This window comes from Cottoperca gobio, chromosome 9 (assembly GCF_900634415.1).
Source record: "Cottoperca gobio chromosome 9, fCotGob3.1, whole genome shotgun sequence".
Taxonomy (NCBI): domain Eukaryota; kingdom Metazoa; phylum Chordata; class Actinopteri; order Perciformes; family Bovichtidae; genus Cottoperca; species Cottoperca gobio.
In genome coordinates this window covers 7,883,045-7,900,825 of record NC_041363.1, presented here as the reverse complement: position 1 = coordinate 7,900,825, position 17,781 = coordinate 7,883,045, and the positions used below count along the sequence as shown (strand labels likewise).

Sequence of the window (17,781 nt, the reverse complement as noted above, 5' to 3'; positions counted from 1 at the left end):
ATAATGTGCTTGAACATACATACTATAAGACTGAATATCCAAACCCACATGCAAATCATCAAAAATAGCTTCCCACCTTCTCTGGCGATGACAGAACGTGAGGCTGGATGAAATCCTACTATTCCGGCCACATTATCGTTGGCCAGTATCACTATGGTTACGGTGTCAGAGCTGGGCAGGATCCGACTTCCTCCCTCCGTATTAACAAGACCAATCATGAGGCTCTCGTTGTCCTCTGGCTCGATATCATCTCTGATTAATATCTGTATTGTCTTCTTCACTTCACCTGTAGGCAGAGACAATAAAGTAAATACATGCTGTTTAATAAGACGTTCTGAGAAGATGTTGGATTTCACATAGTTCTTGATAGAGAATTATAAAACGACAAACTATTGCGAATCATAGAGTGATCCACATACCGTCAAAAACCAGAGTCCCTCCAGTCGCAGTGAAGTCCGCACCTAGTGTGGCCTCTCCTCCAACAAACCTCCACTCGACGGTGACAGTGCCCAGATTCCCTCCCCTCCTCTCTATAACCAGGGGCACCACAACTGTAGGCTCTTCTCGAACCTCTAGATAGAGCCCCTCGTTAGTGGTGTTGGGACTGAGGCTGTATATCAAAAATACGCCAAATGCATCTCCGTTCATCCCTATAGTGACCACAGCTTCATCTGGCTGGCCAATTGACGGCAGGTTCTTCTGTGCCACAGTCAGATTGATCAGCTCTACCTATAAACAAAACATGGTAACACATCCTCTTTGTTATCCAGTTAAAATACAATGCATGTAAAACAAATGAAAGCATAAATAATACAGGGAAATATATACACGATTGGTTATTACCTTTAAGATCTGTATAGAGAAGCTCTCATCCATTTCAGGGAATTTATCAGTTAAGATCGGGACAGTGAGGTTCGCGACCCCTGACCCATCTTCCATGAAGGCACTTTGAGCTGTTACAGGGGTGTAATCACTCCCTGCCACAGCCTGGGCACTGAACAGGACAGCAGCTGCGGTGATGTTTTTTACATAAGTCATAACCTGAGCGTTAGAGGTCAGCTGGTCAACCCCTGAAGTCACCCAAGTGCAGGATGGTGGGGTCACCCCTGCTGACAGAGAGAAGGCCAGGCAGGCACGCTCTCTCAGACAGGACGCAGCACATGCAGCCAGGGGGTCTCTCTGACCAGTGATGTTAACTGTCCTGAGGGGTGCGCTGGATGGAACACCAGGTTTTGGAAGGTCATAGTACATTAGCAGATTCTGGCCATCAGCTTGAGCCAGGCCAACAATGTCGATCTCAGAGGTGCTGTACACGATCTCCAAGCGACCAAAGTGACCGCCTCTGGAATAAAGGCAATGGGGATGATAGAGAAAAAAACAGCAGATAAGAAAAGTGGGTTTAATGCGAGTAAGAGAACATTATTCCAGAAGAACACAATAGTTAAAAGTACCTCCGGCGGACAGTAATATTGGCACTATAAACTCCCTCCAGTGGCTCCTGAAGGCGGTAACCAGACTGTTCAAAGTATACTGTCCCATATGGGTTGTCATTGTCAGGCACTATTATGTCAACAGACGTATCGGCTCCAAGGCTTCCTCCATTACTGGCACCAGTAAGCTCCACCTTAATTATCTGGAAAAGACAGAAGGAGTGTAATAACCATTGCAACTAAAATTCAGAAAGATATTTCCAATGATGTACCTTTTCACATAATACACTGTCAGCTTCTTACCTCAGTGATTTCAGGTACATCGTCAGCTAAAATGTCCTACTTGGAGCGTCTTCATGGTCTCTCCAGGAGCAAATGTCAGCTCTCCCGATGTGGGTCTGATGTCCCCCACTGCTATTTGACCATTGACAGTGGCCTGCCATTGGACTACCACTGTGCCAATAGTACCAGCATTACGCACTATAGGCAACGTGACCTCAATGGAGTTAGACCCTGGTTCCTCTATGGTAACTGGAACTGCTTGGAAGACTAGGTAGAAATAGAAAAAAGAACAAGCTTAACATTGAGAAAGTGTCCAAAATGAGATGAACAGATTGAAACATATCCTGGATAATGCCTACTAACCAAAGGCACCAAAAGGGTCATCAGAAGGCAGTATGGTGACGATGGCACGTGTTAGCTCCCCCAGGAGAGCTCCTCCGGTGGTCTGGTTGATCAGCTCGATGAGAAAGGTCTCCTCCAGCTCAGGGACCACATCGTTGATGACATAGATGGGAACAGATTTACTGGATTCCCCTTCTAGGAGGACGACATCAGTGGAGGCTACGCTGTAGTCTTCACCTATAGGATTACAAACATGCACATACATATGAACATGACATGCCTGCTCACACACAAGTCATAGAGAGATAGATCCATGCTCCTTGCCCAACACTTACTGACTCTGGCGGTCAAAGGCACTGCTCGGAACTTGACAGATACGTCAGCAAAAATCCCGCCAACACGTGTAACATTTATTATGGGCCCAACGTAGTGCTCAGCTACACTGACAGCAGAAGCCGACAGCTGGAGGACTCCAAAAGCATCGTCGCTGGCCTCCACGATCACCTGGGCTACAATGTCAGTCCTGGGTCCCAGAGAAGGGGAATTGGAAACTAGAAGAAACAGTAAGAGTATTTTTAATCAGTTTAGTGTGGTATGGTTGAAGTACAATTATACCTCAAATTAATTATTATGTCAAAACTTCCCACTCAGTGGGGGTGTCAGTATCTTACTGAGCCTCTTCTGCTCTCCTTTGATGAGTTGAACACTAATCAACTTCACAAACACAGACTCGTCTCTTTCTGGATCCTCATCATCCAGCACTCGGAGAGTGATGTTTGCTTCACTCTGATTGGCCAAGAACACAACAGAATCCAGGAGGGGATCAAAATCCCGGCCCTCAGTGGCTCGGCCCACCCCAGGGGTCCTGTAAGGTTCCAGATCTGCCTCATTTAGTGTCCCATACGTGACTCGCACCTAGACAAATAAAGAAATTAAAATTCCATATAATTTGGTACATTCATGTTGCCATCCGTCAATCTGTTTATTTATTCAAAGTAAAAGATCATAAGTGGCTTTTATTTCTATACATCCTATTAAGTTTCTAGACCTTCTACGTTAGGACACACCTGACCCATCAGGCCTCTCTGTCGCAGGATGGTGAGGGAGACGGTTGAGTCCGCTTCAGGAAGTCGGACAGGCATCGTTACATTAGCGAATACAAAAACACCATAAGGATCGTCGCTGGCGAGCACAGTCAAAGTAGCAGATGTCTGGACACCCAGACGACCGTGGGAGACGTTAACCAAGGACACGTTGAAACTCTTGTCCAATTCAGGGATCTCATCCTGGGCCACATCGATGATGATGTTTTCTGACGTCTGACCTACACCAAAGGTGATGTTCCCATACCTGCTGAGGAGCTCCCCCTCAGAGCTGGGATCAGCTTCCCAGTACACAGTTACATTGGAGAGGTCACCAAAGGACCGATCCACCTGGGAGTGAACAAAAAGAAAACATTGCATGATGTTTAAAAACATGACAAAGAGCAGTATTAGCATCTTGACATGCTAATGCAAATACAAGAAAACATCTGGGTAATACTTAATATTTAAGGTATTACACTGACCTGCAGGACCACAGAGCTGCGTCCGTCCTCAGGTTCTGTCCCATTGACAGAAAGGGAGTCAGGACTGAACTGAAACACTCCATGGGCATCATCAGAAGCAGCGATGGTCACTGTGATGCGTGATGCAACTCCCAAGCTGGCTAAACACAAAATACCAGATATGACACAGTGTTACTTTTTAGATATATATTCTGCCATCAAGCCGGTGATTTTATCTGAATAATAATGATAATAATACACACCTTATTACCACCAAATAAAGTCATATTATGGTCAACAGAATCAGACTGAAATGGCAGCTTTATACAATGTGTGGGGGTCAGAATATGTGACAGCAGCCCAGACCTAGTGTAAAACACTGGGGTCTCCGACACTTACATCAACCCCTTCTACTTTTCCCACAGGGGTCACAGTAAAATGTAAATACCACACACGATTTAACACACATATGCAGCCACACACCTCTGCATTTATATGCACTTAAGACCGAGCTAAACCATATTAATGAACTATTTCAGATTTTTAAAGAATTTTAATAATACTGTTTTTATGGTCCAAATCTTCAATCTATCAAACCAGCCAAAGATATTATTCTGAAAGAAAGACATAGTACTTTGGGAGGGCTATTAAGATATTAAGTATCAGATCACAATTATTGCTAGTCAGCAGCAGAGACATGTCACTTGATCCCTACTAGAACTGGACTTTGAGATATGTAGCTGCAGGGTGTGACAAATGATGTGGGTGTGGGGGTGAAGGAATGGAGACAAGAAGCAGTTTGGGGAGAAAAGGAAGGGGGGGATACTTACCATGGTGGTGATAGGATGGAAGGAGGAAGTCAGAGTCACTCTCCCCACTACCACTTCCTTCACTACGCAGAAACTGATCCACTGATGGATCACACACGAGGATCAAACAAGTGTCACACCAGGATAGAGTCACACCAGAAGAGTAGAGGTGGAAGGGCAAATGGGAAGGAGGGTTGGTTGGTAGGTGGGTATGGGGAAGCACACAGGAGCACAGCACACATACAGTAGGACAGAGTACAGGGTCAGTTAAAACAACTGTAGACAGTAGTTCTAAGGCTGCAAATATACCAAAATGTGACACAAAAACAGTACCGTCGTGATTTTGTTCTCAAATGTCTCACCTCCTCCGTCAGCATTGTAGAGCTCCACTCTAAAAATCTTTTCCAGCTCAGGGACAGGATTGTCTATGATGGTCACAGTGATGAACTTTAACCTCTCCCCGGGAAGAAAGTCCAGCAAGCCATCTGAGTCCTGCCGGTTAAAAATATAGAGCAAGAGGTAACCAAGGAAGCAGGCAACATGTATTCTCTCTCCACCGGCATCCATCAGTAAGAATAAAGACTTCAGTGGAAACACACCTCGTAGTCTTCAGGGCTGGACGCGGTGAACGGGGCTGTCCTGTATCCCACCATGACCCTTCCCAAAAGGCCTTGGGCCCTGGCCACCAGCAGACGTACTTGGCCATCTTCCTCGTTTACAGTTATGTGGGCAGGTTCTAACGCTGTAGAGATTAATCCTTCTCCTGGAGGGCTGGGCTGAAACTGCAGCAGGCCTGGATCAGGGAAGGGTGTGTGTTTATGGGTTATAGTGAGGGTTAGAAGAATGAAAGGGGCGAATGTAAAAAAGAAGGAAAGGTGTGATGGAAGTAGGAGGGCAGGGGAGAATGAGAGATTATAAATATGGATGGTTGCTAAAAAATAGTAACATTGAAAGCACAGCAGTCGTGTTTTTTAGGCATGTGAGTGAATACCATAGGGGTGGTCACTCGCTGTGACAGTGACAGTGTTAACAGAGTTATTTGGGTCGATGCTTGCACCACTGGTGGGGGTGGAGCCATTCTTCCCGTCACCGGACTCTGCTGACACCAGTGTGATCTGAAAGGACTCTGCCAGCTCTGGGAGGTTATCATCCAACACCAAAAGGTTCAGTACCTAACAGAAAGATGTGCATATATTAGTTTTATTTTCCAGTCCAGGCCCTTATACCCCTGAAATAATTGTCTGTATTTCAGCAGTCAAAGTAAAAGCTTAATTATCAGCCGGCACCTGTTGACTCATCAGTAAAGTCTCAAACAACCAACCACTAGGTGGGGCTGGTTGTCTAAAAACATTTGTAAGATCCTGCTGTCAAACTGGACAGTATTTAATTGAAATCAATAAGCTGATGAGTAAATACAGTGCACACAAGGTACATCACACTTGTTTTACCCAGTGAGTGTTTGCGCTTTGTGTGACCCTGAATAACTCAAAGTACACACACCTCAGAGCGCTGTCCGGGCATGAAAACCACAGCTCCAGTGGCATTACCAAAATCTTGATGGGCTAGTGTCTCGCTGTCCAAGCTCTCCAGTTGGGTAACAGTGTAGTTGACATAAACGCGGTCCAGTGATCCCCGCATGCGCTCAATCACACAAGAGATAGTGGAGCCCTCCTCGGTGGTCTATTAGGACGAACAGGGGAATAAAAAGGTTGATTAATCCTAGAACACTGGAGGAAATGATAAATACTGAATGCTAACTATGTTAATGGCCCAGTCTAATTCCAGCACAGTAATAATGTGATTTAGAGAGGAGGCACCTGATAGCCCGCATGCCTCTACGTCTATTTATCCCCAGAGGACCAAGGGTATGAAGAAGATCCTCTAGTTCTGATGGAATGTCATCGCCGGCCCTGCCACCTGTTGTGCTGATGAAAACAAGGAACTAGATCTCCCATTTCCAGTGCTGGAACTCCTGATCCGCTTCTACTGGAATGCCCTGACTGGCAGACCTGCTGCAGCCTCAGCAGCTGTCGCTCTACCTGAGAGGGGCCAACATGAGAGCCCACGCATCCAATCCAACTAAAAACGAAAGAGCATGCTCTCCCTGCAGCCAGGCATGAAGACTGATGAAATATGCAGCAGGACAGGGGCCGACAAACCAGTCGGTTTACATTACATGTGTTTCTATGCATATGTTTTCTCTGATGTGATGACATTAACTGACATCGATGACATTAAATGCTACTGTAACAGTGGTCATATAGACTCAGGATTATTCAGGAGAGTATTCATTTCTTTGATTAAAAAATAAATGCAGTGTTGTGACGTGCTTAAAGATACTCAAAGCTGCAAAAAATGGTCCACTTAATGCCACTGACTGAGTAATGTGCACTTACATCAGGTATGCAGGCACCGGTGAATCCAAAAAGCCCATTGGCATTGTCACTCTTCATGACTCGCAAAGTAGCGATGGGTCTGGGGAAAGGGAGGCGCGCTCCACCGTGAACTGCTACCAACTGTAGATAGAACAGCTCCTCTCCCTCCTCCTCATTATCATCCCTGACCTCCACCACAAACGACTTCTGCCTCTCCTCCTGTCGGTACCGTAGGTAACCTGAGATGTTACGCAGGTCTGTTTTAGCAGGCTGGGTGTGAAGCTCGTGGATGTGGCTGCGGTTCAGCTTAGTCCTGTACAAGCGAACATCCTGGAGAAGGCCTGTGTACCGCTGTTCGCCCTCAGGATCCGACCCAATAAACACGGACGCGGGTCCTGGGGAAGAAAGTCACAGAAAAAAACGGCATTATATTTCATTCAGCAATTAGCTAAAAATAATATTTGATTGTTTAAGCAGTATAAGAAGGAAACACATCCCTATCATTGCCTCCAGCACAATGTACAGGACATGTGTGATGTGCTAGTGTGTGCAGCTTTGTATGAAGGTGTCTTACAGTATATCTTTTACTCTGTAGTGTTTTATTATTGTGCGTTCTTTGTTTGGACCTGTCAAGGCACTACAGATGCAAGAACAATTGACCCAGGTGCCGATCTGCACCATTACAAGAGTCATATAATCATAGTATTGTTAATAGTGGAACACATGTGGTTTCCACGTTGGAGTGTGTTGAGACCACAAACAGAATCTTGATTAAGGCGGCCACATTTCCAGGTCCGGCTCTTTCTCATTACTCATTTATATACTTACACCTCTCCTGCCTATCGCTTCCTTCACTTGTACAAAATGGGACAAACGCAGGAAATCTGCCACAGTGAGGCAAGAATAAAGCTCTGACACAAAACTATTCCTCTGTGGGTTGAGTTACCAGTAGCAGACAATAACGCATAACATGATTGATGATTATGTATACATCTACTGTGATTGAAGTTAGCCAAAGAACCATCAGAACAGTTCCCCTCTGGGAGATTTCGGTCCAATAGAGGCTACAACTATTGTCTCCATTAATTAGAGAGAATAGAAAGAAAAGAAGATGCCGGCTGATTCCCTTTAGCGGTAACAATATCCAGCAGTGCCGAAGCTAAGCGGTCACTCAAGCATAGCAGAGTCCCAGTGGTCCTGAACAATGAGGAAATGACTGAGAGATGTGTGTGTGAGGGTGTGTGTGTGTATATATGTGTGTGACGGTGTGCATGCATTATGCTTGTAAGAAGTTAAGACTTGACATTCCATACGTGAATAATAACAGAGAAGCTTGAAGCCCTCTTCCCAGACACACACACACACACACACACACACACACACACACACACACACACACACACACACACACACACACACACACAGTATGGTAGTTGTGCCTCTCTGACACTGACCATGGTGCTGAGATAGCAGTATTATAGACAGAATACATTTAACACTGTCAGAATTAAAAAGAGTGATTTCACATTCCAACAAATTGGTAATATTAAATGCCAATGAGCAACATTTTGCCTCTATTAATGCATCTTAATTTGATATGGAGTTTTCAAAGCAACATGAGACAGACACTGACAAACTGTTCCGACAAATAGGAGCTGCAGACACAAGCTGTTTCACGTAAAGAAACAGGGATATGATGGACAACAATGTTTGATTAATATCTAATGAAATAGCTCACCATCAGCGATGCCCTCTCCTTTGATGCTCTTCAGTCCTCCAGGAATAGGATTCCCGTCCAGGAAGAACTCAATAATCCCATCATCAACAGTAATGATGACGTGTAACCAGGCGTTATTCTCTACAAATTTCTCAGCAGTGGCCCGGGCCACCTGGGGATTGTTTGATCCTATCACTGTGTAATACATCATCACCGTGACATGAGACTCATTGGTGTGGACCTTCACTCCGTAATACAAGGTCCCGTTCCTGGTTCCTTTGCAGACTATGAAGCCGTCAGTGTCTGGTCTGGGCACTAGCCAAGCAGAAAAGGTGAAGTTTCCAAGAGCAGCAGGCCCTTCTCCGGGGGAGATGGTCCCGTAAGCTCCTGGAAGACCAGAAAAGAACCACGTGTCTGTGGCTGAGTGGTGTCGCCTGGCATGAGGCCTGAGCTCAACCTCGTCTGGGAAGGAGGCTAGAAGGAGCAGGTCATCCATCAGAGGAAGGCCCTCTGGGAAGCGGCCAGAAACAATCTCCCAGGCAACCCGCACATCCCCAAAAGTACCCTGCTGTCGGAGGATGGTGAAGGAAGTGACATCAGCCATATCATCCTCTGAGAGTACATCTTCGGCTACTTCTTGGTCCAGGTTGCTGTCAGCGATAGCAAAGACACCAAACGGGTCGTCATTGAAAGGGATGAGAACCGACGCATTCAGAGAAGTCTCGGCTAGTCGTCCACCCTCCCCCGGGTAACCACCTTAACAAAATAATGCACAGTTGAGGGGTTTGAAATGTCATGTCAAGTTTAAACTCAATAATTATTTTGTTATGGCAGCTTCCATTTTTCTCTTGTGATGAATTTATTTACATGATTTCTCAAAGCTGACAAAAATGTAACTTCTATCTTGAACTCACCAGAGATATTAACCAGCCTGAGGACGAAGAACTCATTGAACTCTGGAAGCTTATCTGAGATGGCCTCCAGGACAACAGGCTTGGTCTCTTCCCCTGTAGTGAAGGTGATGGAGCCAGATGTGTTGATAAACTCCTGGTTTTCTTCCAGAGGAGTCATTGAGTCATTGGCAAACAGCTGCCAGAAGACTGTAACGTTACCAAAGTGGCCCCTTGCACGCAGGACACTGGGACAGAAGAGAAAAGAGTAATACTTTCAGTAAAAGAAAGGTAAAACTTTGTATCTCTAAAATGTCAAATTCAGAGAGTTTTGTCAATACATGAAAAAGAAACACATTAACTTTGAATTAATTCTTCAAATAAAGTGCAAATGAGCAAGAAAAACAACGTAAAACCCATTAAAAAGATGTTTTGTACAAAAGAAACATGAAATGAAGGCCTGTTCCTTACTAAACATTGTTGGTCTTGCCCTCTTCGACTGGTTTCTCTATCGATTCCAGGGAGAAAATCCCATTGGCATCATCATTGGCCTCAATCACCACCGTAGCTGTGTCTGCTCCATACACAACAGCATCACCTGTGTACACATTTAGATTATCAGGTTAGATCAGGACATGTTGATGTTATGTCACTGTTTTTATAGTCTGTTTCCTGAAGATGCAAAATTAGAAGCTTTGTACGAATGGATAAATGACAGACAGACAGACAGACAGACAGACAGACAGACAGACATATAGATAGATAGACGGACAGACAGACAGACAGACATATAGATAGACAGACAGACAGACAGACAGACAGACAGACAGACAGACATATAGATAGATAGACGGACAGACAGACAGACAGACATATAGATAGACAGACAGACAGACAGACAGACAGACAGACAGACAGACAGACAGACAGACAGACATATAGATAGATAGATGGACAGACAGACAGGCATATAGATAGACAGATATACAGACAGACAGACAGACAGACAGACAGACAGACAGACAGATAGATAGATAGACGGACAGACAGACAGACATTTCCATAGATAGATAGATGGACAGACAGACAGACAGATAGATAGATAGACAGATATACAGATATACAGACAGACAGACAGACAGACAGATATACAGACAGACAGACAGACAGACAGATATACAGACAGACAGACAGACAGACAGACAGACAGACAGACAGGCAGACATAGATAGATAGATGCAAGAGACACTGGTCATATATTATTGTCATGCTAAATTTCATGTATTAGCGGGGGGGCTGTCTCATTAACATAACACACAATAACTATGGCAACCAAGCCCAGGAGGACAGCGCTTCCTATTCATGATATACGAAAGTAAAGGTTCTCGAAGCAAAATAGTTAAGATGAACAAAGCCAAAGACAGAGGCTTAACGAACCACACCCATCATATTTTAAAGTTTTCATAAAAATAAGGAAGAAATTATTAAACTACAGAGGGATTTTCAGAAATAGTATTCCCGCTACTGCAATTATTTCAAGTCGCTGGACCATGACTGTAACAAGCATGCAAATCTGCTCCTAATTACACCAAAAAGGCAAAGAGAGAAGTCCCAGAATGAGTTTGAGTGACTTCTAACATCATGGTTATTGACTTTTAACACAATCACTATAAAGGAGCATCCCCTGGCATAAACCAGAGGGTAACCCCTTACCACACTCTGCTCAGTGTCAATCAGGAGGCAGAGAGGCTAGTGGAGTGGTCGGCTTTTGTGTCTTAGAAAGTCTGGAGGTAATTAAGGTCCTGTTGGGGCCCACTGGTCTTTCATTCCCATCCATGACACACAATACTGGGATTAGGAGAGCTTTCAGTGTCACTACAGACAATGCTTAATAACCTAGCTACTTCTCTCTGTCTGTTAAAACAAGAGGATAAACAGGGGAGAAGGGGGGTGGTGTTGTTTTGAGATGAGGTGTGATTGCCTGGTTCTGAGAAATGAGAAAAGGCAACTGGCTTTCTTTCAGCTGTTTTAATCCTTGGAGGAACCAACATATATGAAAATATGACGCAGCCACTATATGACCTGACAGAAGGACGGATTCACAGAAGGAAAAAGGAGGCCCATACTCACCAGTAGCATTGTAGAGAACAATGTAAAAGGTTTCATCAGTCTCTGGTATGTTGTCATCTTCCACAGCCACAGAGATGTTCTTCATCCATTCACCCACGTCATACACCAGCAACGTGTTATTACTGAGCATGGTGAGGTCACCTGGAGATGCGTCGCCGTACTCCACGCGATACATCACAGTGGCAACAAAGTCCCCCCGCCCTGCCCTCAGAACAGTGAAGCTGGCTACGGCCCCTTCCTGAAGCCGCACGACCACAGGATCTGAGGAGAGGGCGAGGCGTGGCAAGAGAGACATGACTTTAATATATCAATATATTATTACAAAGATCAAAAACTATTCAGTTTGGGAAACAGTATCCTTACCAGAAAAGTAGATGGGGTCATCATTCTTATTAATCTGTAAACTGGCATTGAGTATGTTTCCCAGTCTTGCACCACCTGTAGCATTTAACACTGTGATGGTGAAATGCTCCATGTCCTCTGGGATCTTAAATTAAAACAAATGAATTCAAATTGAAATGAGGAAATGTAACTCAAATTTGGATTGCATATTTTAGTTTAGTTTATCATCTTACCTCATCAGGTACAGAGAAGAGAGTGAGGTTTTTAAGGTACTCTCCTTCCATGAAGGTGATGTTTCCCTGGAGGGGGCTGACGTCTCCGAACAGGGCCGGCTCCAAGACCCAGGAAACTGACACTTCTCCGAAGTGACCCCTGTTTCTCACCACAGGGTATACCGCTGAAGGTGAATCAGATGAAACAGAGTTGATCTATTTAGATTAAATCATTAACTCTTTTGTGTGCACTTTCGTCTTGACATTTGACCTCCTGTCGAGGCTATCATTGTGGTTTAGAGCAAAATAATAATGTAGATTTCTGCAAACATTGGTGATACATGCACTAGACTCTATGTTCTCAGGACCAGATTGAATATTAGACTGCATCATCACTGTGTAGGGAACAACTTCCTGCTCTACAAGTTGACCAAAGTTCTTCTTCTATGCATTACACAAACGTGGTAAGCTTGAAATACAAACTTTAATCATAATCTAGCTCGTCTCTCATGCAGACAAATGTTCCCTGTTTCACATCTAAAGTGTCAATGAGATACCACTTGACATGGAAAGGTATCACTGTTATGTAAAAGACAGCTACTTTAAAGTACCCCGGTGCATCTCGTCCCCTTTGCTCTCGTTGATGGCCACTGTCAGTCCGGATTGGAAGAACTCAATGACCCCAAAGGGGTCGTCGTTCTTCCGCACTGTGATGTTGACCTCCCTGTGGTTGCCTATGCGACTGGGTGGAGTGCTGTGGCTACTAAGTACCACAGAGAAAGTCTCGTCCAGCTGTATGCACACACACACACGCACACACACACACACACACACACACACACACACACACACACACACACACACACACACACACACACACACACAGTTTTCATGTAGCAGATACAGGTTTAAAGCATACTTCATATTATACACTGTAAACTATTTTACTAGTTTAAACAAAACGTGACTGGGAGGATTTAATTTAGCAGTTAAATTAATAGTTATTAAATAAACTTGAACGGTCATCATTGAATTCAACATGTTCTTACCTCAGGCACCCCATCAAGCCTTGCCACCAGAGCAACTACCACCTCTTCCTCTCCTGGTTTAAACTCCAGGATGCCCGTGGAGCCATAAAATTCAGTTTTGCCTGAAGGCATGACAGCATATCGCACCAGCTGTTTCAGCAGCTGTCCCTGGGCTCTGACCACATGCAGCTCCACAGCTTCACCCTCCTAGGTAAGTTTAAAGTGTACAGATGTGACCAGAACCAGCATGTGAAGTTTAATGTAAAAATGTCTTGTAGCTGCATATTGTAATTACACAAAAATAGATACACCGTGTAGTTTGAAGTTGCAGTTTAAGCAGTTTCGAGACTTACATTGATGACCCATGGGCCTCTGGAGAATGAGGGGAACTCGAAGACTCCCCCAGGGTCGTCGTTCTCCATGATGACAATCTCTCTGCTAGTGAAGCCAGCTTTCAGTATCTGATTCTCAACATTACTCCTGGAACACATACACACGTATACACATGAAGAGTATTGAATCATAATAGCAAGAGACCACTAGCCCAGTTATTGCGCCTACATCGTGCAGTAGATGAAAACTCTGACATGGAAGTTTCTTGGACTTTTTCTTCTGTTTTGTGTTTTGAGCTTCTGAAACATCAATTGATATCAAATGACAAAACAGCTGAGCTCAATTTTAATTTAAACTTCATAATGAAATCCTTGTATTGTGTGATGCTCATTCATTATTGGCCCCATATGTTGCTGTTTTGACCACTTTTAATAACAATGTCAATCAACGGCATGCTTGGATCTTTATTGCTCCGCGGGGGTGTGTGCATGTGTGTGTGTGTGTGTTTTGAGAAAATTGGAGCCAAGTAAGCATCACATAACGGGTAAATTAGAGACAAAGACACGAGAGAATGAAGCACTCCAAACAAACAGTCACAGCCAAGGCGCTGCATGCATACAAACACTGACGTCTTTAAAGCAGCGCACAATCAAGTCTGGTTAAATTAGAGCGACATAAACACATAAAGAAGATTTTCTTTTTATTCCCAACAACCACTCTCCTTTGGGTTCTCTTTTTTTCACACCATCACTGAATCCCCCCCCCCCACCCCAGTCCCCCTCATCCCCACGTCAACCAAAGGGCCCAGAAATCCTGAAGTAGGCCCTTCTCTGAAAAACAAAGTCTTGATTCACGCCACACAAAAGGCCCAGGTTCATTCCACTCTCTACTTACCCGAAGTACACTATAAAGCGTGCAGTCTCCACCCTGCGGGGGAGGAGTGGGAGGGAGAGAGAGAGCTGCCATTCTCATCAGAGCATAGACTAACAGATGAACCCACCCCCAAAACCACTACCACAAACAAACACACAGAAATATCTCCAGAGGGATGGGATGAGATAGCACCCACTCAGCCTTTCCAATTCCAATACGTTGTATATGTTGGCTCTAAAACTGCACATAATATCAGCTTCACACTCTTAACCCCATAAGATTATTGTATAAAAGTTGTGTTTAAGGGCAGAACCAGAAGGGTCTAATATCCCTTGATGATTTTTAACAACAATAAACAATTATTATGTTGGTTAAATATAACTTCTCCTGGAGTTTAATATCCTTACCTATCCAGAGTGAGAAGTAAGGTCTCGTTGACCTCTGGGATATGGTCAGCCATGACAGTGAAGTTGATGGAAGCGTCACTCTGCCCGGAGAGGAAGACCACAGAGCCACTTAGAGGCTCCAAGTCTTTAACAGTTATGTCAACGCGATTGTCTCCAATTGGCTGAAGACTCCAGAACACTTCAGCATGACCATCTGTCCCATCACGCCGCAGGGGAAGGCTTACCTGCAGCACCATTATCATTAGAATGAACCACTTATACATACTGTATGCACTGACAGAAATGTGACTTCCTGAACACAGATTAGAGTCGGCAAGAACAAGTGATTAGAGACGCTTCTCAGTTACCTCTCTTTTTCTTTTACAATGGTGTATAAGTTAGCACTTTACACACTACCTGACAACTGAGGAATTTAGATCTCTAACACTTGAACAAAGAAATATAAACAGCATAAAGTTAAAACAAATGATCTTACATTATAGTTATATGCTGTGCTACGTGATATTGGAAGTCAAGACAAGAGAACTGCCTATTCACATGCACAATTGCTAAAAACAAGGGGTCATATCTTACTGTGGTGCTATTGCTTTCCTCTGGTTCATAAAGCACCACTGTGGTGTTGCTTGTAAAGCCGATTTCCCCGTTAGCAATGTCAGGGGTGACAGTCAAGGTGAGGTTTAGAGGTCCCCTGAACCTTGGGCTGTTTGAGTGAATCGGGGGGTTGATATCAACCAGCTCCAGTGTATTCAACTAAGGGAAACAGAAGAAACAACTTAATTAATAAAAGGCTCAAACTGTCAGCATGTTACTATAATAATTCATTCATTAACGATGCATCTCTTTCTTCATTATCTGGTTATTCCTGTTCTGTCACTTGAAGGAGAGGTCAATGGTCCAGTCACATACGTACGTGTAAAAGGGTTTGACTGGGTTCTACATGAAACGTGAAAGAGGCTTTTCTTTGCTTGCTTTTTAAGAGCTAGGTGGTGTTGTTAGTTTGGACAGTTGGGCAAATCCCATAGCAACATGCCAGATTTGAGTGCCAGTGTCAAACCGTTCACACATGCAAATGAGGCACTTAAGGTTTGGATGGCACTGATTTAGCCAAACACAAACAGAAAGAGCAAGATCTTTGGGTGTGCACCTTGTTCCCAGCCTTGTTACCTGAATTAAGAAATGAGCTCCATTCTGCAGAAAGGCATCATTCCTGATTGGCAGTATCACGTGGACCATCCGTTCAAGTGAAAACACCACGTGAACGAACCTGCTAACATTCAGAACCTGGTCACGGGCCAGTGCTGGGTCTATTGGGCCTGCAGGGATGTAGAGGGCTGTGAGGGTCATAGACACATTCCCTAGTGTACCACCGTCACGCAGGAAACTTAGCGACAGGAAACGGCCCTCGGGTTGGCTCTGGATGCTTTGCTCTTTTGCCGGGTCAAACCGAAAGAGGCCATAGACATCGTCACTGTCCTGGATGTAGAACACCATCTGTTGGGCAGGACGGCGGAAAACCAGATGAAGATTAGGAACAAAATGAACAAATCAGCAAAAGAAAGAAAAAATGGGCATTTGTTACATTTTGACTGATGAGGGAATGATCAAAAACACATTCCCAGTATCTGGCAGGAAACATAAAACTTAGTTGTGGACTGGCTACCTATTGCCTCACATTGTCCCTCACAGGTTTGACACATGGGCCTTCGCTGCACTGCCTATGAGGGAGCACCTCCGAGCCGTGTGCAGTCCTTTGTGCAGTGAGGATGAAGGTGATTGATCTTTAGGACGTAAGGAGATAATTGCAATGAAGCCCACATTTACCATCAATTACTTTGGAGGATTTTGTTGTGCATCCTGTTTTTTTGTTACCAAGACTGCATCTTGGGTTACAAAAAGAAGAAAGGAGAGGTGAGGACCAGAGAGAGGAAAGAAAACAAGTGAGACTGAAAGTAGTAAAAAACAAAAGTGCCCTGAGCTAACTTTAGAGAGGCATCCTCTTTAATTAACTCTGCTAAGACTGCTAGAGTAGTTTTTATGAGCATTTAAACTGGGGCTCATTCATTTCCCTGAAACCTAGACTTGGCTGATGCATTGCCTGACATGCTCACAATAGCAGATTTACAGCTCAGTTTAATGTCTTACATTAATGACAATTAACGCTGATTAACTTGTCCTACCGTTAAAGTTGTTTATGTATTCTTCAAGGAATTTCTGCTGAGCAAACTCTTTCTGCACAGATGGCAAACAGACCCTACTACATCACAACCAGAGGTGGAGTTCTGGTGTGCGTTTGCATGTGACCAAAGCAAAGTTTGTGTCTGTCTCATCTCATGCCTTCAATATAAACAAGACTTAGATCTTCCAACTGCTTTCGCACATGGCCAAGAGGCTTGGACAAAGATGGAAGTTATAAAAAAAACCTGTCACCACTTCACCCACGCTTTCTAAAAAAAAAACACACAGACACCACACACAGAGTGCGCCTGCTGTTTCCGCTTTGTTTTGATTCTGGCCACATTAAGGGAACACCCACAGAGCAAAGTGACACACTAAGAGGTCGACCTTTGTAGAGTGCGCCAAGTTTGCCACCGTACCTTACAGTTGGACACACAGAAACACGCACCCATGCATAACACATGCACAACATCTGGAGGATTAGTTCTCTAACAAGTGCAGCATTCAGTCTTTCTCCGTCTCAAACCCATTATGGGAACACAATAAATACAAAATAACAAATTGCCCTATCAAAGATCTCCTCTAAACCGACCTCCATTGGTTCGTCGACCTCCGCTTCTCCAGTCACAGTGTTGGGCAGCAGCTTGAGAGTGAAAGCCTCTGCTTCTTCAGGAAGATCATCTGCCACAATGTCGATTGGAATCACAGCTGTCACCTGACCGGCAGCAAATCTCACTGTCCCAGCCGCAGGCCTCAAATCATCCAACACTGGCGAATGGTCACTGGAGTTTCTAGAGATGGACCAGTTGGCGGACACGGCACCATAGCTGCCTCCATTTCTTACTATAATGATTCCTTCAAATCTAGGGAAATGAAAGAGGACGGTTAAA

General features: G+C 44.3%; 1 protein-coding gene across 1 annotated transcript in view; it reads right to left on the bottom strand.

The window, feature by feature from the left end:
* The window catches only part of adgrv1 (adhesion G protein-coupled receptor V1), an 88,859-nt gene that overhangs the window by 64,460 nt on the left and 6,618 nt on the right, over window positions 1–17,781 (bottom strand). The window contains 30 exon segments of the mRNA XM_029440497.1: window positions 77–286; window positions 420–729; window positions 844–1,342; window positions 1,452–1,633; window positions 1,734–1,769; window positions 1,771–1,979; window positions 2,076–2,291; window positions 2,390–2,605; window positions 2,726–2,969; window positions 3,122–3,487; window positions 3,622–3,757; window positions 4,427–4,511; window positions 4,772–4,894; window positions 5,005–5,202; window positions 5,401–5,581; window positions 5,910–6,089; window positions 6,806–7,179; window positions 8,523–9,257; window positions 9,416–9,639; window positions 9,863–9,989; window positions 11,522–11,782; window positions 11,885–12,008; window positions 12,097–12,260; window positions 12,687–12,867; window positions 13,125–13,310; window positions 13,457–13,583; window positions 14,717–14,940; window positions 15,290–15,466; window positions 15,881–16,207; window positions 17,484–17,754. Coding sequence (XP_029296357.1) covers window positions 77–286; window positions 420–729; window positions 844–1,342; window positions 1,452–1,633; window positions 1,734–1,769; window positions 1,771–1,979; window positions 2,076–2,291; window positions 2,390–2,605; window positions 2,726–2,969; window positions 3,122–3,487; window positions 3,622–3,757; window positions 4,427–4,511; window positions 4,772–4,894; window positions 5,005–5,202; window positions 5,401–5,581; window positions 5,910–6,089; window positions 6,806–7,179; window positions 8,523–9,257; window positions 9,416–9,639; window positions 9,863–9,989; window positions 11,522–11,782; window positions 11,885–12,008; window positions 12,097–12,260; window positions 12,687–12,867; window positions 13,125–13,310; window positions 13,457–13,583; window positions 14,717–14,940; window positions 15,290–15,466; window positions 15,881–16,207; window positions 17,484–17,754 — 6,893 coding nt within the window.